This window comes from Sprattus sprattus, assembly GCF_963457725.1.
Source record: "Sprattus sprattus genome assembly, chromosome: 15".
Classification (NCBI taxonomy): Eukaryota; Metazoa; Chordata; class Actinopteri; order Clupeiformes; family Clupeidae; genus Sprattus; species Sprattus sprattus.
Genome location: NC_137913.1, coordinates 28,230,890 through 28,252,333, shown reverse-complemented (window position 1 = coordinate 28,252,333; position 21,444 = coordinate 28,230,890). Strand labels below are relative to the sequence as shown.

At 43.1% G+C, this 21,444-nt stretch overlaps 1 protein-coding gene across 1 annotated transcript in view; it reads left to right on the top strand.

Annotated features, from left to right (window-relative positions):
* Nucleotides 1–21,444, top strand: part of bmp2k (BMP2 inducible kinase) — a gene marked incomplete at its 3' end in the record, with an annotated part of 65,114 nt that overhangs the window by 19,725 nt on the left and 23,945 nt on the right. The window contains 5 exon segments of the mRNA XM_080852497.1: nt 13,430–13,548; nt 13,949–14,054; nt 14,862–15,004; nt 16,972–17,093; nt 20,082–20,163. Of these exon segments, the coding sequence (XP_080708623.1) occupies nt 13,430–13,548; nt 13,949–14,054; nt 14,862–15,004; nt 16,972–17,093; nt 20,082–20,163 (572 nt within the window).

The following is a 21,444-nucleotide window of genomic DNA, read 5'->3' as shown; positions in this document are numbered from 1 at the left end:
AGACCGGCTCCCCCAGCATTCTCCCCCACACACACAGAAGAGCCAGACTGACCTCAGGCCTGTGCATGGCAGTTTTTAGACACAGGTTTTAGAATGTATGGCCCTCTACAGCAGTCGTTTGTCCAATAGGACCAACAAAATCGAATATAGAGGATAACATTAATGAAAACATGCGCACAACAACATTTAAAGATAATAAAAGCTTGTTGATTGACTTGGTTAGCTTGTTTTTAGCAAGTTTTTACATTTTTATAGCTGTGCTTTCCTCCCTGTCTCATAAACACACGCAGATCCTCATACAGCTGAATGAGTGGATAGATCTGGGTATGGACACATACATAACAGGACAAACTATTTAAGATGAATATAGACAGATAAAGAGATATATTAGATGTAGATATATTAAATTTATGACAGAGATAGATAGATAAAGAAAGGGAACTGAAAGTCATCTTCTGCCTGCAAAGTGGTTTGTGACTTTCTGTTTGCTCAGATCAAATGTGTGGTTTACAAGAATCACGAGACGGATCGCTCGGCAGCGCTGCTCCTAGAACAGAGGTCACCCAGGAAACGGTGCCCTCAGCCTGCCTGACGTTTTTCCTTCTCACACCAGCTAGAGCGCACACACACACACACACACACACACACACACACACACACACACACACACACTGGAGAGCTGGAGCCGAAGCAGAAAACAAAATCTTATCAACACACACACACACACACTTCCCATTGTCCATATGAGTAGTTTTCACACCAGTGGAGGAACTGAAGCCCAGAACCTGTTGTCAGACACACACAGGCACGACACACACACACACACACACACACAGGCAGGCACACACACACACACTGGCTGTTTATATGAAACAAAGTAATAAACTTGAACTTGAACCATATTGGACTTGTGGCTTTAGCCCTTACTGTGTAAGCACTAAGCACCATTCCTCAAGAGTATGCGTTTTTGATGTGAGTGTTTGTCTATGAGACATGTATGTGTCTGTACAGAAGAGTTGGTTATTTTATTCAACTCTTATGGAGTGAAGTGTTATGTGATTGTGTTCACATGTAAGGAGGGGGTAAGAATCTGTGTGGTGTGTGCGCGTGTGCGTGTGCACAATTCACTTTTTGGCCTACCAGCCCAAATTATTGACCAGGCATAGTTTTTACCTGCTTAAATGAAACCCTGCTTTTCATAACATCATTTATATGTAGTAATATACTACCTTCATGTGTCAGTTTCATTTCATTGTACACCACCTACAGAATGGATGTAAGAAATTAGTATTCCTTTCAATATGGCCTTCAGAATGACTAACTATCTTAATACAGTTTGTACTTGGTCAACCTTAAAATTGATTATAATGCCCAGACTAATAATAGGCTATCACTTAATCAATCGAGAGCCTTGACTCTCATGATGGATGAGGTGACGGCCTTGTGACCGCTATACAAACACTGCAGTGCCTTGTACCATCGTAATACTCACCAGAATCATTAAGGTTTGTCCGGAGACAACATTTTACAACTCAACCTGATTTTTTTTCAGGCAAGGCATAGTCATCAAGTACTTGAATTTATTCATGTATACTCAGGGTGCGATTTGTCCAAAAACCAGAGGGGGGGGATGTTTTTTTTTTTTTTTATCATGATTTTATAGATGTTACCAGTGCGTGTCAACACGTCTTTAATTTATAATGTTTCACCTGCTGAGCCTTCTAGTACCATGAACTTCTTTTGTTTAACAGATGATTTTAAACAGACTATGGTCAAGGATATTATTTAGAAATTCTAGAAATGTTATGTTATTTTCTTAATACCCACACCCAGTTACACAAAAGGTGATGTTGGTCTGAAAGCGGACCAGAAGTGGCACACCACCACTGGTGGACCGATGTGCTTGCTATCGGGGTGTAATGGGTTGCATTGCTTCTGAATGTTTCTCCCTTTTGGTAGAAGTGGCTGTAGCAGGGTTAGCTGAGGCATCGGTGGTAGCTGGAGAAGTTCTTTGAGTTGTGTACCCCTCTTTGAGTTGTCCCCTCCCTGTCCCATACATTAAAAGCTGTTTTAACATGATCATCTTTGAAAACTACTTTGGTTGTCTCTTCAAGAGCACCCTTTTTTTACATGCCAAAGGGCCATCATTCACCTGCCAACACCGAAATCTACACCCATTGACACTTGGCGGGTGCCAATTTTGCTTCCTGTTTGTTTTGTGTGTGTGTGTGTGTGTGTGTGTGTGCACACACACGTGTATGTGTGCAGGCATTTATGTGTGCGTTTCTGTGTGTGTGTGTGAGTGATAGACCTCTGAGGAGGGTAGGGACTTGTATGTCATATGAAGCCCAACACCAAGCACATACACACACACACACACACACACACACACACACACACACACACACACACAGCTGGGTGCTGTCTGAGGAACTTGATCCTGTAGCATATGTGCTCTGTGGGAGCGGGCACCTGTCCCTGCAGACAGCTCTGGGAGATATCAGTCACCCTGCAGCATGACCGCAAAACAGCTGGTGTGTGTGTGTGTGTGTGTGTGTCTGTCTATGACTGCCCATCCACCTGGGTACTAATTGTGTGTGTGTGTGTGTGTGTGTGTTTCTCTCTCTCTCTCTCTCTCTCTCTCTCTCTCTCTCTCTCTCTGTCCATCCTTTTGTGTTTGTTGTGTGTGTGTGTTTGTTTTTGTCTCTCTCTCGCTCTCTGTCCATTGCTCTGTATATGTGTGTGTGTTTCTGTCTGTCTGTCTGTCTGTCTGTCTGTCTGTCTCTGTCTGTCTCTCTCTCTGTCAATTCAAATTCAAAAGAAGCTTTATTGGCATGACCATAGCGTTGTAAAGTATTGCCAAAGCATTTGGTTTGGATATATAAAAATTATTACATAAACAATACATATAAGTGATTACATAAACAATACATCTATACATAGGGTTCATCAGAAGGGGAAAGGGAGAAGTGGGAACAATAATACATATTAATTATCATCAGGGGATTAGCACAACAACAGACATGAACATACATGAATTTGATTAATTTATGGGCTGTCCCTCAGTTTATGGCAGGATGATACATATTGTGCAGCTAGGACAAGACACTGCTCATTCTCTCCAGTGAGGTATGTAAGCTTCTCCTCACTGCTCGCCAGCAGGTACTCAGGGAGGACCTCACCAATCTTTTAAAAATATTTTTGTCTTATGTCCTTATTTTGTGTGCACTGCGTCAGGAAGTGCAGCTCTGTCTCTACTGTTCCTTGTTCGCAATGGGGGCAGAGTCTGTTTTCCCTGGGCAGCCAGGTTTGCCTGTGCCTACCCACCTCTATGGCCAGGCTGTGTTCACTGAGTCTGTACTTTGTCAACGTGGTTCTCAGATTTTTGTCTCTGATCAGGGTCAAATAGGGTGCTAAAGTATAGTTTCTGTTTAGGGCCAGATAGAATTGCATTTTACTTTGTGTCTTTGTTTGTGTTTCCCAATGGGTTATGTCATTTTGCTTAATTGTTTTTCCAATTTGGCTTATCCTAATTTCAGGTGCCTTTCTGTTCTGATCCTGAGGTGTTAGTAGGGGGTTAGTGTGTGTGTGAGGATCTGAAGAGCTGAGGCTCAGGACCAGCTGAGTGAGGGGACATGTATCTTTGCTCAACTCTTGGTATTGCAGGGCTTTATAATGATGGGAGTGGGGGTCACTGCTTTTTAAGTGCTTCTAAAATTTGATTGCCCTTTTCTGTATTTTTGTAATCAATGGATATTGGCCTAATTCTGCCATGCATGCATTGTGTATGGCACATCTGTGAACTTTTAAAATGCTTTTGCAGAACTCAGCATGCAAGGTCTCAATTGGATGCTTTTCCCATTTGTTGAATTCCTGATTTGTAAGTGGACCCCACACCTCACTGCCATAAAGGGCAATTGGCTCAATTACTGATTCAAAAAGTTTGAGCCAGATTCGGATTGGAATTTCTACAGGGATTTGTCGTTTTATGGCATAGAAAGCCCTGCGTGCTTTTTCTTTCAGATCATTCACTGCAAGATTGAACTTTCCATTTGAGTTGATTATTAAGCCTAAATATCTGTAGTTATTTGTGTGTTCAATTGAGTGTGGCCCTATTGTAAAGTTGCGTTTTTGTATCTGAGATCTAGATATTTTTTCGAATATCATTATTTTAGTTTTGTTTAGGTTTACTGCCAGGGCCCAGGTCTGGCAATACTGCTCTAGCAGATCCAGCACCACTTTCTATAACTTTGTAAAATAAACCTGTGTGCCAAATAGAATCAAATGCTTGTTTAAAAACAATAAAGCATGCATATATTTTAGTTTAGTTTTGGATCACATGTCTCTCAATTAGGGTGTGTAGGGTGTAAATATGATCAGAAGTGCGGTAGTTTTTGACATCCAATTTGACATTTGCTCAGGGTATTGTGCTCCGTAAGGAAGTTTAGGACTCTAGAATGTATTATACTACAAAATAGCTTCCCTAGGTTACTGTTCACACAAATTCCTCTGTAATTACTAGGGTCGAATTTGCCACCAGATTTGAAAATTGGAGTTATGAGTCCTTGATTCAAGATGTCAGGGTAGTAACCTACACTCAGAACTAAGTTGAATAGTTTTAAGATGCCAGTTTGGAATTTTGTGCTCAGGCATTTTAGCATCTCATTTAGAACACAGTCTAACCCTGGTGATTTTTTTATCTTTCAGCTTTCTTGTTTTGTTTTTTAGCTCAATTTCAGTAATGGAGAGGTCTATGGGATTTTGATTGTCTTTGATAGTAGCCTATATTCTAATTTTGTGAGCTTTTGATGTATGTGTTGTTGCTCCAAATTTGTGGTCAAATTTATGTTCTGAAATAGTGTTTGAAAATGGTTTGTCCATATTTCTCCATGTTGGATAGCCAATTCATCTGGCCTCTTTTGTTTAAGGTTGTTCCAGTTGGTCCAGAAGTTATTTGAATTAATTCACTGCTCTATTACTTGTAGGTGCTTTTTGGTATATTGTGCTTTTTTGGATTTTTGGTATATTGTGCTTTTTTGGATCTAAGTGTACGTTTATATTTTTTGAGAATTTCACAGTAAAGAAGGCGTATGTTCATATTGTTTGTGTCTCTGTGTTTTTGGTTAGATAGATTTCGTAATTCTTTTCTCATGTTTTGGCACTCTAGGTCGAACCAAATGTCCTCCTTTTTAAATTTAGGATTACTTTTTTTCTTCTTCTTTAATTGTGCTTTCTCTGCTGTCTTTTCAAAAATTCTGTTTATATTATTTACTGCCAAATCAACACCTTCTCTAGTGTGAGCATATGTGGTTTCCAGAAAAGTGTTTGATTGTTTGAATTTCTTGGTTGCCAATTGCTTTCTGGAATGGTTCTGTACTGGTTCTGAGCCCATCTGTATGGATTCCTGAGGTGAGCCAGCTTACTGGCCTGGTTTGATGTGGCGTTAGTCCCTCTCTTTTTGAGAGGGGCAGAGTCCCTGCTCACAGAGTCTCTGCTCCCTCTCTTTTTGTTAGTCCCTCTCTTCTCTCTCTGTCCATCCTTCTGTATGTTGTGTCTCTCTCTCTCCCTGCCCATCCGACTGTGTATGTTGTGTTTGTGTTTGTGTCTGTCTCTCTCTCTCTCTGTCACTTTCTCTCTCTCTCTCTCTCTCTCTCTCTCTCTCTCTCTCTCTCTCTCTCTCCCTCTCTTTCTGTCCATCCTTCTGTGTATGTCATGTTTGTGTGTCCATCTGTCCTCCCTCCCACCTGCCTGTGTATACCGCTCTTGTGTGGGTGTGGGTGTATCTACATTTATCTGTGTGTGTGTTTCACTCACACATATGCACACGCATGAGAAAGTTTCATTATTTCTCCTTGGGGGTGTGTGTGTGTGTTGGTGTGTGTGTTTGTGCACGTATGTATGAACGGTCGTCATTATCGATCAGGGAATAACCTTACACCAGCTATCTCCCTACTGTACATTCCCTTTATAGTCAAGCATGTAGCCTGTGTCTAATCGTGTGTGTGTGTGTGTGTGTGTGTGTGTGTGTGTGTGACTTTGTGAAGCTCCTGTATGTTTGTGTTAGACTGTATGTGGTGGTATGTGCACGCTTTAAGTCCGTCACAATCACAGCTATGCGCTTGGTTAAATCAGCCGCCATTGATCCCATAGACAGACATTGTTTGACATTCCTCCTTTCTCTCCCCTACTGGGCTGCATTAAAGAATCATCAAAGAATTTGTCTCTGTTGGATGATGCAGAGGAAAATGAATTAGGGCAGGTCCTTGGTGCACTGCATAATAGCCTAGTCTTATCCCACGATGTTCAATGAAAAGGCTTGCTGATAATCCATTTAGCGTTTTGTTAGAAGCTTGTGTTGTCTGCGCCGCTATATTTTTATTGTATTCAGGCAAGAGCTTTGCTAGAAGCATTCTGAAATGAATAAAAAAGATAAGTGGTGGTAAAATTCCTATTAACGATGGCGTGACTTGTAAAAAAAAAAATAAAAATACGATTTTACACTTAGCATGGTATGTGGGTCGCTGTGTCTGTGTGTGTCAGAGTGTGATTTTGGAAATGCTGATTTAAGCCCAGAACAGAAGCCATTTTGGCTCTCTGTGGTGTGGTTGTCCTGTAGCACATGTGTTGTGACCAGAACAGAAACCATTTTGGCTCTGTGGTGTGGTTGTCCTGTAGCACATGTGTTGTGAGTAGAGGACAGACGACAGTGTCTTACACAGAGAGAGAAGCACAGTGCCACCAGACTCATGGCCACTGCAAAGTGGTCTCTCAGATGACTGTATGACAGGCTGTATGAGTCCTTGAACTCAGAATTGGGAACTGTGTGTGTCTGTGTCTGTGTCTGTGTCTGTGTCTGTGTCTGTGTCTGTGTCTGTGTGTGTGTGTCTGTTTATAGGGGTAGTCTGCCCTTGCTTAATCGTGTGTGGATGTAAGGTTGTGTGCATATGCATGCTTGTGCGTGCGCCTTGTATATGAGAGGGAATGTGTGTGTGTGTGTTTCCGTTGTTGTTTATGGCTTGTGTGTGTTAGTGTTTTCTGCTGTGTCATTAGGGGTGTGTTCAAAATATCGATACGGGGATACATCGTCGCGGGCCTCTTTACGATGCGTGTATCGATACGGAGGCGTCAGTATCGATACTTCACGTGCAACAAAAACAGCGTACACTTGTTGGTTCATCAGCGTCTACTTGGTTCATGTGCCTGCCTGCATACTTAGCCCATCATCCAGTTGATGGTATAATTTGAAAGCAGAGTTTCTGTAGAATCCACATGAGGTGACAAATATGTTATGATGTACTGTCAAGGAGTTACAGGCAATTTTTTTTTGTTATAAGCCTAAAATATCGGGATACGTATCGTATACGTAGGTATCGCATGTATCGCGATACATATCGTATCGCGACCCCTGTATCGGGATGCGTATCGTATCGCGAGGTGGTTGGCGATACCCACCCCTATGTGTCATGTGGTAGAAGTGTTTTACAGCTCTGTCGGTCCTTTGAGATCAGGCCAGCCCAGCGCACAACATCTTCCTGTTCCTGTCTTTGAAAAGGAAATCTTCCCAGCACTTCTGACTGGAATCACACTTGTCTGTGTCTGTGTCTGTGTGTGTCTGTGCGAATGTGTGTTGTCTGTCTGTTGTACTTAAAGTTAGTTTAGTATTCATACTAAGCATATGTGTTTGGGTTTGTGTCTGTACATTCAGAGAGTGCTGTGTGTTTGTGCAGTGACAGCTGAACATCAGGGTGAGCTGTGTGTGTGTGTGTGTGTTTTTGTGTGTGTGTGTGTGTGTGTGAGAATCTGAGATTAATGTGCTCGGACCTATGGACCATCTGTTTGGGGCGAAGGGGTGTTGTAGTGTGCCTCGCTCATGTAGATGTGTGTATGTGCCATGTTTGTATCAAACTAGCTGTGTGTGTGATGTGTAGTTGTGCGGGTGGCGGGGGAATTCTAGCAGTTGAGCATCTCACGGTTTCACTTCCCTTCCTTCCAGCAGATCTGCAGTCTAAGCTCTTTCTGCCAGCGTTTCCCGTTTCCTCAGAAGTTGCCGCTGTTAAATCTCCCTCCGGCCGCTAATTAGCCAGAATGACCATGGGGAGCCTGGAGAGCTTATAAAGATGCCAACCAGCTCTGTGTACAAACAGTGTGTTAATAAGAGCTTTCCTGGCCAGTGCTTGACATCCATAGACTTGGAATGACATGTATGAGTTAATCACAAGGGTCTTCAACAGGGGGTCCGTGGAGGTACTGCAGGGGGGTCGCGAAATCTTTGGTTGATAAGACATATTTTTTTTATATTTCAAAAAAAAATAATAATAATAATTCAACCAACTTTTTTCCCCACAATTTAAAATGTCTTCCGAATCAGAATTATATGTATTCCCTTTAAAATTACATTAACATAAATCCAACATATTGTAGCGAACGTAAACGTATAAATTGATCGAGAAGACGTTATCTTTCAGTCCAATCGACACATTCAGCTACCCACAGGAGCTCTCTCAAGCTGGGCACCGGTTCACTCACAGCACCTTTCATCCAAATACGACAGCACAGGCACTAGCCAATCAGATCGCGTTTCTGCTCAAGTCTAAAGAGCGCGAAGATCAAAAATAAAAGATGGCGAACCAAACTCCATAGCTGGTCTTGTTTGTACCTATAAATTGTTAGTTTGAATTTTTTTTGCTTAGATTTAAAAAAATAAATAAAGAGAAATAGACACGGTACAAGGTCAAAAAACGTTAATTGTAACTGAAAAGTAAGTCTGAGAGGATTTGCGAGGTGTATGAGCCCCTTAGCTAATGTTAGCATGCTACTATCTACAATCTTAACAACTTGTTAGCGGTGTGATTGGTTTGGTGACCCGTAAATCTCACTATAACATCTATGTTGTCAACACAACTCCATGCGCCAGACTCCTCCTCCGTCATCCGTTGGATCGTGTCAGTCAGGAGTTATTGAAAAGAAGATACATCTCACTAATGTGGGAGGATGTGTGCCATCGACAGATGCTTGAGGATAAACTGTCCCTTTTTTATGTATGATGAAATAAAAACCTATATCTGTGAATTATTTTAATAAGTTGTTATTAATTGTTAGCTCAGAGTTGTTTGCAAGATGTATAAATGGCAGTGGCACGGCCACCCTGTACCTTTCATGTTATTAAATGTTAAATTAAATTCAATGTAAAAAAAATGTAAGTTAAATTCGTTGTTCAAAACTGTTAGGTTAAATTCAATGTTAAAAAATAAAAATGTTAATGAATATATTAACCTTTGTATTATTTGAATAGCTTAGTATTGAATACACAATAACAGGGTAGCTATGTTTATTTGGCACTAGGCCCAGTATATTATAAACAAAATTTTATGCAATTTATATAGTAGGGGGTCCCTGCTCATCTCGCCATCAGTTTGGGGGTCCCTGGCCTGAAAAACGTTGAAGACCCCTGGTTTAGCAGACACTTCTGTACACTTAAAATCTAGGGCAAACGTACATTTTCTTCCATCGGCATGTGTGTTTACAGGGTTCAAACCTATGACCTTGGTGGTGTTGCCATCTAGTGCCATCCGTTCACGTATGTAAACGTTGGTGGCAGAAGTAGATTCATGAACTGTGTCAAGGGAAAAAAAAAAGTCCAATGTACAAATCTTAGTGTCATGATTCAACTTGATAAAAGTGTAGTGGAACCATTAATGCTTTATTGTTTTTCCTTCTGAAGATGTCAGCTTGGCTGCTGGTTATGGACATGTTGCCTTACTGATCTTACTGGGCTTCCAGGAAGGTGGCCTGTCCTGTAGGATGTGCAGTCTTAAACAAGTGATATATTTGAGAGCCTGGACAGAAGGTTCCAGAGGTTTCAAGTGAACGCATTAGTGGCAAAAGGTCCTAAACAAGTTCCTCCATCACTTCTGCCTGCTGATTGATTTCTCCACCAAGGGGATGTTCCAGTGTCTCCTGACCTTTATACCACCAACACCCAAGTTTCTCAACAAACACACACAGACACACACACACTCATATGACTACAGTGTTGTGAAACAGAACAATGACGATGATGCTTTGTATTTCTTTAATTTCCCTCTGTTAGTTTTTTTCTCTTCCTCTTTCCTGGTCTCTCTGTGTTTTTCTCTCTCTCTCTCTCTCTCTCTCTCGCTCTCTTCCCTCATCTTTCCCTCCCTCCCTGTCCGTGTGAGAGGGCGTGGGTTTTGTCAGGCAACAAGTGTCGTATTGTTGCCCCCCTCACTTTTACTCTCTGCCGATCTCTTTCACTCTGGCTTTTCTTTCAGCCCTCTGTCGCTTTCACTCTTTTTTTTCTTTTTCTCTCACTCTTTCTTTGTCTTTCTCTCACTCTTCTCATTCTCTCTGTGTCGTTCGTTGTCTCCCCCCCTCTTCAGATGCCCTCTTTAATGAGCGCTGGCTGGATGATCATAGGGTCCCAGCGAAAATCCTCATGGGTAAAACACACACACACACATTTTATGTACTTTATTTGATTCCACATTACAAGTTAATATCAATTTTTTAGGAACCAAATGTGATGAATTATCCAACAACTATTTGACCAACAAACATCTTGTTATGGGAATGCATCATTAAGGGTACAGGAAACATCTCCTTTTCCAGATGAACATGCTCCCTATAACAGTTGATATTGAGCAGACACACACACACACTCTCACACACACTCTCACACACACACTCTCACACACACACACACATACCCAAAACACCCTAGAGCTGCAACAGCTAATCGAAATGGACTATAAAAATAGTTGCCTTCTAATTTAGTTAATCGATTAGTTGGTTACATCATTAAGCCCGTTGTTGCACACATTAGGTAGCTCATTAGACAAAGATACACCGAAGTGGCTATTGCTATGTATGTATTCCATAGGAACAGTCTGTCCAGTCTGACAGGCAAACCCCCTGGGGTCCAAGTGGGTGTTGGTGGTACAGTGGTTAGCGTTACTCTTCCGTTCAGTTAACCCAGGTTCGATTCCTGATTTCCCCCATCCTCTATACACCTTACTTTTACCTTTTTTCTTTACCTTTACCAAGTGGCAGAAGTCTCCGCACACTGACCACGTTATGGAGGTGTGCCAACAGGGGTCCATTGGGCCCTGTGAGGTGTGCCCTGGAGCTAAACAGTGTCCTGATGCCCCCGTCTCGTTTAGGCACCTCACCTAGATACACCAAAGAGGAGGGGTTGACCACTCTTTTGACCCTCTCCCTTGACAAACCCCTCTAAGCTGTGGTGCATTATTATTGAGAATGTGGAAAGCAGGCACAAGTGTGAACCCACTAGATTCTGCTATTCCTCACTGGAACACAACTAGTGACATTTAGTTGGGACAGTTTGTTTTATTACACCCTGTGCTTCACATCTAAGTTGTGAGTTGCAGCTCTAATACACACACAAACACATACACACACACACACACACACACACTGCCTGTAGTTGTCCATCGAGACCGATGATGACGTCCACTTCTGACTCTCAACGATGAGATTTCTGGTGACTGTGTAGTCCTATCCTGGATCCACAGGTCTTGTCGCAGATGGGACATTGGTATGTAGTGGTGGTACTGGCAACCTTGGTTGTTTTTCTTTCATGCCTTCTTTCTTGCCTTTCCTGTCTCCTGGCTGTCCTGTCCTCCTCCAGTGCTTTGGTTCCGTTTTGGCACATATGACCCTAGGTGTTACGGTCAGCAGCCAAGCCCTCCAGTTCCCCAGGTCTGATTTTACACTTTTTTTAGCGCTGTTTTTATCTGGTCTTTGTAGCGCTTCTTCTGCCCTCCAGCAGAGCGTTGGGCTTGGGCAAGCTTTCCAAACAGCACTTTGTGAGGCAGCCGATTAATGGGCATCCTTATAACGTCGTAGCTGGTGGTGGGTAATGGTGGCCTCAATGCTCTTACAGCCTGCTCTCCTGAGGATCTCGGTGTGTGGCACTCGGTCACACCAGGTGATTCCTAGCATGAGCTTGAGGCAGCGGATGTGAAAATGCTCCAGGGACTTCACATGGCGGCTGTAAGTGACCCAGGCTTCAGAACTGTAGAGGAGGAGGGTGGTGATGCATACAGCTTGGTACACTGAGATCTTTGTATGGAGATATAAGTTCTTGTTTTGAAAGACCCCGAGCCTGAGTCTCCCAAAGGCAGCTGATGCTTGTTGGATTGTGTTCTGGACCTCATTGTCAATGTTATTATCCTCAGAGAGGATACACACACACACACACACACACACACACACACACACACACACACACACACTTTCACTCAGCACCTCTCCTCCTGTCTCACACATGTCGTCTCTCGCTTGCTCTCTCTGACTAAGACACACACTCATGCAGTTTCTATTGCTCACACACTCACACACACACACACGCTTAAACACGCACACACACACACACACACACACGGTTGCCTGGCGGCCCCATCTGTGGAGGGTGAGAGTGTGCCCCCTGACCCCTCTGCAGTGGAGTGTGTGGGCTGTGCCAGCAGCAGGAGGAGCACAGAGGGGCTCGACTCTCCCCAGACTCTTCACCAGAACCACAACTCCCTACTGACAGCCTACAGAACCACTCTGTGGCTTTGGATCACAATGCTATTTTTCACAACACTGTATTGTTACTTTGATACTTTTGCATTTCATTTAAATATTTTTAAGTGTATTCACCGTCGGTTTCTGTAGACAAAGTACCTACTCTGCGTCTGTAGATGGCAAGAGTAAAGAAGTATACATAATTTTCACCCTCTCTAAAGTGTTCGTATACCTGTTTATTTTACAGTCCTGTGCCTTTCCTAAATAAGTTCTACTACTACAGCATCAGCCTCCATTTCCTCTGTGGATGTTAAATATGGGAAGTACAGTTCAGACAGTTCAGGCAGTTCAGGCAGTGGGTTCCTTCTAGAATGTTCTATTCCTGCTATCTTAGGGCTGTTCTCAGTGCAGCGGCATTCAGTCTCTCTGTCAGTCTGTTTTCTTCTAGTGTTCTAGGAACAAGCTGTTACTATTAGCTGTGATACAATGGTGGAGGTTGGATCAGTAAAGACTTTTGAAGAGCATATTCAGTTCTGTTAGAGGCACCGAATGATCACGTAGACATGTGGGAACCTCACGCTGTGTGTGTGTGTGTGTGTGTGTGTGTGTGTGTGAGTGTGTGAGTGTGTGAGTGTGTGAGTGTGTGAGTGAGTGTTGATCAAGTGTGTGTGTTTTTGTTTTTGTATGTATTACCTGAAATGCTTGACTCCCTGTCACACGATAAATAAGATTGTGGTATGATTTGTTGCAAACTCTCTGTGTATGCCTGACTCTTTGACACCTTAAAGACCTATGTGTATGCACCCTCCCTTAAAGATAGTATGCTATTTCCGTGTTTACCACTGTTAGTATTGCATATTAAGGAGTGTGTGTGTGTGTGTTACAGGGGGGTTCTCTGTAGTCTTTCTGGCGCGCACACACAGTGGCGTTCGCTGCGCCCTGAAGAGGATGTATGTCAACAACGTGCCCGACCTCAACATCTTCAAGCGTGAGATCACAATCATGGTGAGCTGTTCTCTCTCACACACACACACACACACACACACACACACACACACACACACACACACACACACGTGTGCACACATAATGTGCATAATCTCCCACACACATATGCGAACACGAAACATGCAAACGCACACACACACAAACGCTCTCTCACATATACACATAAAGAGATTCCATACTTATAACTTCACTGAGACATTTTTATTTCTCTTTGGCCATCACTCAATCTTTTCTCTTTCTTACTCTCTTTTTTGACCCCTCCTATCTTTCTCTTTGTGTAGATTGTGTGTGTTGGTTTCTGTGTGTGTGTGTGTGGTTGGCCTGTGATCTGCCATGTTTCATATGGACTGTGACATGGTCTGTAGATAAAAGTGATTGTGTGTGTGTGTACATGCAGAAAGAGCTGTCTGGACACAAGAACATTGTGAGCTATCTGGACTCTGCCATCAACACAGTGGGAGACAGTGTCTGGGAAGTACTCATCCTGATGGAGTTCTGCAAAGGTAACTGAACGTGCAGGTGCATGCGCGTGTACGCACACACATTTAGAGAGTGTTTTGTGTGAGAGAGAGCAGATGATATAAAAACTAAGACAGTCTTTCGTGCAATATGTACTGTATGTGTTTGTGTGTGTGTGTGTGTGTGTGCATTTATGCCTATTTGCACTTTCAATGTGCCAAAAGATTTACAGTCAACACACATCTCTCCTGACATGGACACAGCTGACTGGGACACAGCTGACTGGGATGGTAGTGGTGTGTGTCTTTTGACTCTTGTTGTGAAAGTGTGCCTGTGTGAAATCGCTCACCTTGTTTTAACCTTATTGTGCTGTGACATTACTTTAACCTTTTTAACCTTTTTGTGACTTTGTTTTAGAAGGTTGCAAAGAGTATTTGAGTAATCCAACAGCTACACCAATTCCTGAGGTTCTACATTAACATTGAGTACTTGTTCTTCACGTGATGCTTGTGTAAGAGCTGAAACGGGGCGGTTTCCAAATATTGTTCATCGCTAGTATTTACTACATTTCCCATACTGCTTTGTTTAGAGTCTGAGGTGAAAAGGAAGTTGGAAGAAGTTGAGAGCAGAGCAGATGAGTGTAAGAGTGTTGTGGAGAAGTAAAACTCGTGTGTCTCTGTTAAATTATTGCCTAACCCCTTCTGATGATCTCCGATTTTACACAAGCTCTCACGCACTCAGTTTTCAGTCAGAGCCCTTAAAAACAACAGGTAAACAAAAGGGAGAATTGTGACGGCATGATGTTGATGTGATGTTGCCATGACGTTGCTGTGCGGTGGTTGTCTCTGCAGCGGGTCAGGTGGTGAAGCAGATGAATGAGCGTCTGCATGTGGGCTTCACCGAGGCCGAGGTGATGCACGTCTTCTGCGATACCTGTGAGGCCGTCGCCCGCCTCCACCAATGCAAGACGCCCGTCATCCACCGCGACCTCAAGGTGCCTGATCAATCACCTTTCACCAATCACCTCACCGTAACACACACACACACACACACACACACACGCACACGCACGCACAGTACAAACCTTTAACATCCAGATTGCTCAGTTATTCAGTCTCTACCCCCTACCCATCTGTGTAGTGTATGCCTGCAGTAGAGTTGCATCAGGGAAGCCCACAGCTGCCTTTTTAATGTGTGTGTGTGTGTGTGTGTGTGTGTGTGTGTGTGTTTCTTGGGGCTGTACACACACACACACACACACACACACACACACACACACACACACACACACACACACACACACACACACACACAATTCACATACTTAGAAGATCCTTATGCAGAGACTCTTGCTCTCTCTCTCACGGTCCATGCTAATCTTCCTCTCCCTGTTTTCTCTCTCCTGACCCCACTTAACTGCCCTCTCTCCCCTTAACCTCTCCTCCTCCTCTTTTTCTCCTCCTCCTCTCTTTCCTTCTCTTAGCTTTTCTCTCTCTGCTCTCCATCCTTTGTTTCCTGTTTCATCTTTCTATTCTCTCTCTCTCTTGCTCACTGTCTGGTATTACCTGTCGGAGTCGAGTGAGTGAGTGAGTAGGAGAGCATCCCCTGCCTTGTGGCTAGCACAGACCAGTACTACACCAGATGCAGCAGACTGCTCCAGGCAACCTAATTACCCCTCCAGCCATCAGAGGGTGGGGCAGTAAAAGGGGCAGCTGGGGGCAGCCTCAGTCCATTCAGAAAACGGCCAGGTCAGGGCCAAATCCTTCCAGAGTCTTCTACAGGTTAAAGGAGTTCTTTCCCAGAGTCTTCCACAGGTTAGATGGGTTAAGGCCCATCCGCACTTCCAACAATAACTAGAACAATAACTGTAAATACTGTAGTTTTAAATATCGTTCACCTCATATAATTGGCAACGTCCACGCCACACACTGTAACAGTAACAACATGAAAAACGATCGTTTTCAGAGCGGTTGTGGGAACGATAAACACACTGACTATATTTAAAGTAACACTATGCAACAATTTGACACGTTTTGAGGTATGGTTTTATAGGCAACTAGTTTTGGTACCATCCTCAAATTAATTTTGATAGCATATGGTCATGTGAAGGACAGATAAACACCTGTGTCTTCCACACTAGCTACTCAAGATATGCCCTGGGTAGTTCTGTGTAACGTGCTGGACCACCCTGCAAAAATGGAAGAAAAGCTTTCACACGCATGACAATGCCAGCTATACTGCAAAAAGACACCAGTTAGTGTTTTGGCAAGCTTCTATCAGTGACAGGTGGTCTGTTGTTGGTGATTGCAAAGTTTTTGCATGCCTTTTAGGTAGTTAGTTTACTAGCTTTGGAACAGAACTCCTTATTGCTGCTTTAAAGGTCTTCTCTGTGCGCTCCTTTAGAAAAACCTAAAGTAAAGCTGAGGGTGCAGACTGAGAGTCTCCGTGAGAGTGCTGCTATGGGGGATTAGGATTAGGTGTGTTTAATAAACACTCTCTAGGGCTTTCATCCCTCATGCTGGGGGCTTTGGGTGATGTGTAGCCATCACGGGCTGCAACAGTTCACTTTGGAGGGGCACACACACACACACACACACACACACACACACACACACACACACACACACACACAGACACACACACACACACACACACACACACTCACTCACACACTATCCGACTTTGAATCTCATTTAAGCTCTTCTGTGCTGAAGGGTGATGCAACTTTCTGAGATAAATTAAAGGGGTTACTGGATGTAAATATGTTTTTTTTTTCTCGTCTTTGTATGTGTGTGTGTGTGTGTGTGTGTGTGTGTGTGTGTGTGTGTGTGTGTGTGTGTGTGTGTGTGTGTGTGTGTGTGTGTGTGTGTGTGTGTGTGTTTGTGTGTGTGCGTGTGTGTTGCACATTCATGTGTTCATGTATTTGAGCAATGTCTCCGCACTTGTGTGTGTTTCTCTCAGGTGGAGAACATCCTGCTGAATGACCATGGCAACTACGTGCTGTGTGACTTTGGCAGTGCCACGCACAAAGTGTTGCTGCCGCAAAAGGATGGGGTGACCGCAGTGGAGGACGAGATCAAGAGGTAAACTGTTTCCTGTTTCAGGCTTTCACTTTACCAATACTTCGATTGTATTTAAACCTTTTAAACGTGCAGTCCCCAGGATCAAGGACTGTACCTTATATCTGTCTTTCTATTTAACTATGTGTCTATGTGTAGTGTGTGGAATATGATGTATGTAATATAACATAGGTTTGTAGTTGAGTGTTTTTATACTGGGAATCTGGGAATGTTTTTGTTTTGGTCAGTTATGAGTCAGTGATTTGCCTTGTGTGTATGTTTAAGGCGGTGTTAGTGACGTAACTAGCTATATTTTATAAACACAAGCATACACAGCAACCCAGCACCATGTCAACATTGACGGCATGCATCCCAGTGCTTAGCCCTTTTTCCATTTCTCTAAAGCCAGAAGGATTTCTTGTCTGATAGCCAGACTCATGGCTCTCCCTGCACCAGTGAATTTACTTCACAGTCACACTGGTGTGTTTTGAATGTTCTAGAAGGAACGTTGTAAAGAATATCTGGGTCCATCACATAATTCCAACGTGGAATTTTAGATTTGTACATTGTTTAAAGCATTCTTTTCTCAGAATGTCGAAAACTCCCCAGGGTACTGTTCGGCGACGCTCGCTTAGCGGTTTAGCGAGCTAAATTCCAGGCTAAAAAAAGAGGACGCCCCTTTATCGAGTTCGGCGAAGCAAATTACCATAGTAACATATCGCTTAGCACTAACCTGCTCCAGGGCAGGCTAACCAAAGTTTAGCTGGCTAAACTTGCCACACCCACGCCAAAAGGAGGGATCCCATTGACAAGGAGTCATATTATAGTTTGATTAGCGTAGGAAGAGTTCTTTGCGATCGCCAAGAAGATCCATTTTTCCGTCATGATGAGTTCTTGTATGAGCGCTACCGATCCACCCGACAAGGAATAATTCATTTAGAAGACCTTCTTGAGTCATTTATTGCATACACCACCGTCGAACATTGAATGTCTTCACTTTCTTGCGAGTGGTAGCCTTCATTTTTGTATTGTCGGCGATGCGGAGAACAAATCACTCATAATTATATGACAGTGGTAGCCTATTAGTACAGTTGAGACATTGGTACAGTTGATAAACCCGAAATAACTTTCATGCGCAGCCTGAGACGTGATTTTTAGTTTGCACATGAATACTAACGTTTTGTTTGATCCCAGGAAATTTGAGCACAAAACCCATATCCATTACGGAGATATTGGCGAAAGTTGTTTAAGATCTTGATTTTATGTCCCTTCTACAATCACGATGGTATTAACCATACGTCATCAACAAATGCAACTTACATCATTGCAAACGTATAGTTTTGCAAACGTGTCTAGTTTTTGTGCAGTAGATTAGTGAATAAAGTCTACCTCAGTCTACTTCACAGCATATCATTTTTGTAGAAAAGGTGGATGCATGATAAGAAGAGAGAAATACACACAATATATTTTCATTGCTTCAATTTATTGAATTTCTTATTAATACATTTACATTTAGTCATTTCGCAGATGGTTTTATTCAAAGCTATTTACAAGGAGCTGTAAAACTACAATTACAAGGGGTTCGAACCAGCGATCTGTTGCATGCAATCCATGAGCTCTAACCGCTTCACGAGAGTCACTTATTAGACATTGGAAAAGATATCATGTATTAGACGGCCTATAGACAGTTTCTTATATTGCTGCCGCAGCCGCGGTAGTGTTGAATTTTGACATGATTATGGTCTTGAATTCTCCATAACGCGTTCATGGTCATATCCTGCCTTAGCGGAGACAAAAATTAGTCTTTTTCTTTGAGTTTACACTATTAAAAATCATGGTTTTGGTGATCGACCTATCCTGCCTTTTGAAGCAGGACGTGCACGCGCAATTTTTAGCCTGGGACAATTTAACTTGAGGATTTAGCGCACGTCGCCAGACCGGCTTGGCCTGTTCTCATTATGCGAGCTATATTATCTCATGTCGCGAGCTAAATTAATTATCTTAGCTTCAGTTGTACGCCGAACAGGGCCCTGGTGAAGGGTTAATCCCTGTTTATCAAACTGAGCTGGAGAGATCCACACTATCCTTTCCTGATGCTCAGGTTGACTCTTGTTGTGTAACGTAGGTTAAGCAAGCTGACCCTGGACTGTGTGTGTGTGTGTGTGTGTGTGAGAGAGAGAGAAATAAAGAAAAGTCCCCATTACCTGAGTCCGAGTCATCAATAAACTATCAGATGGATTAATGAAGAATAAAGAAAATGTGCTCTTTTAATTGTTTTCCATTATTTTGTGGTGTACATCACACTGCCAAAGCTTGTTTACTTTGTCGATTCACGTCAATGGCAAATCTGATCTGACAGATTTTTTATTCATTAACGCAATTGATTTTGATTAAACCTGGACTCGTACAACAACACTGTTTGTGTGATGGAGAAAGTCATGCTCATGTCATTTGGGAGGCCACCTCTGGCCTGTTTTCTGCCTTTGAGGATTACTCAGAGGCCATAGATACTTGTGTGTGTGTGTGTGTGTGTGTCTGTGTGTCTGTGTGTGTGTGGAGTTAGTCACGGTCATTCAAGGCCCATGTCTCAATGGTTAACTGCCAACTCAGGATAACAAGTTGTTTTTCAGCTGTACGTTCAGGCTGAGATTGCATAACGCTAGCCAGTTACGCCACCCCCCTCCTCCACACACACACACACATACACAAAAACACACACACACACACACACACACACACACACATCTGTATCTATGGCCTGTGCTCTCCCATGTGTAATGGTACGTCTGTGTCCTGTCTTCTTTATCCCCTTATCTCTCCCTTTCATTCCTATCTTAATTCTGTGTGTGTTGTACAGAGGCATCTGTATCTATAAATGATTCGGGAGAACTTATGTTTAACTAGTGATATAGACTTGACCATCATTGAGCTATACAAACACTTTTTAATTAGGGTTTTTAAAAGTCAAAGTCTTTCTCTTTTTCCCTCCCTCCCTCCTTGCCTTCCTCAAAGGTACACAACGCTGTCATATCGAGCCCCAGAGATGGTTAACCTGTATGCTGGGAAACCTATCACCACTAAGGCTGATATATGGGTAAGCTGCGTGTGTGTGCGTGAGTGTGTGTTGCATTCAGGTGTGGGTGTGTCATTGTGGTTGTTTTATGTGTGTGTTTCAACAGTTATGCCGCCGAGCTGGTTTGAGCTTGTGAAGGCAGAACTGGTTTGTGGGCGCAGAGTAAGATGTAAATGAGCTGTGGAGCTCCTAGCAGGGAAGCGTAGTCTTTAAGGGTGGCTGGTCTCATAGATACCACTCTGTTGCCCCAACGTCCATTAGCCAGATAGAAACTGTCACCAAAAATCCTCACACTGCCGTATTTGGACTTAAACTCCGACAACGCAAAGTCTGGGGGGAAAAACAAAACAAATAGCACAACAAAATAGGAGTAGGAGTCGGAGTAGGAAGCACTGTAAAAGTAGAGTTTAGTTTTTATAGAGTAGAGTTTAGTTCCCACATAGAGCAGCACTAGGTTCAGGCCACAGGGGCAGATAGTGTTGGAAACCACCCACGCCAAAATCCCTCACGTTACCATACGTAGACCCCACTATTAGGAAGAACACAAGCGAGAACGGCTTTTAGTGTGTGTAGTTCTCAAGTAGAACAGATCTAGGGTTTGCCCTGTGGGGTGCTCAGCTTGTTCCTTTTCCCTGAGAAACATCCCTGATATGTTTTAAGCCACCTCCCACTGCTCCTTGTGTGTCTATGGGGTCCTAAAATGAGGGACTTCACTAAGTGTGCACTACTTTTTACAGTTTGAGTGTCATCCATTTGGGACTCGGCCGCCAGTAACACCGCACCATTGAACTTCCCACTACGCGCGCACACGCACACGCACACTGTCATTCAAACAAAGCAATGCACCGTGGGAGCCCAGAGACAGCGAATGGGGGGGAAAAACTCACTTCCTGCATTGCTCTTGGCTGTAAAGACAGGAATTAGGTCTCTGCAACACACACACACACACACACACGTACACACACAAACACACACATTATCTCCTTTATGTTTGGGTGTGATCATGTCTGCTCTGGATTATGTTAGCAAAAGATGCCACAAGCAAGTTGTTCTTAACCAGCCATTATTCCTTAAACTAGTGTGTGTGTGTGTGTGTGTGTGTGTGTGTGTGTGTGTGTGGTTTGTGTCGGTCTTTGAATCAGGGTTGAATGTTGCTGTGTTTTCAGTTTCAATACGTCTGTTTTTCTGCTTGTCTCTCTCTCTCTCTCTGTTCATCCTGTGTGTGTGTGTGTGTGTGTGTGTGTGTCTGGTGTTCTTTGTTCTTGTCTGTCTTTGAATCAGGGTTGAATGTTGCTGAGTTTA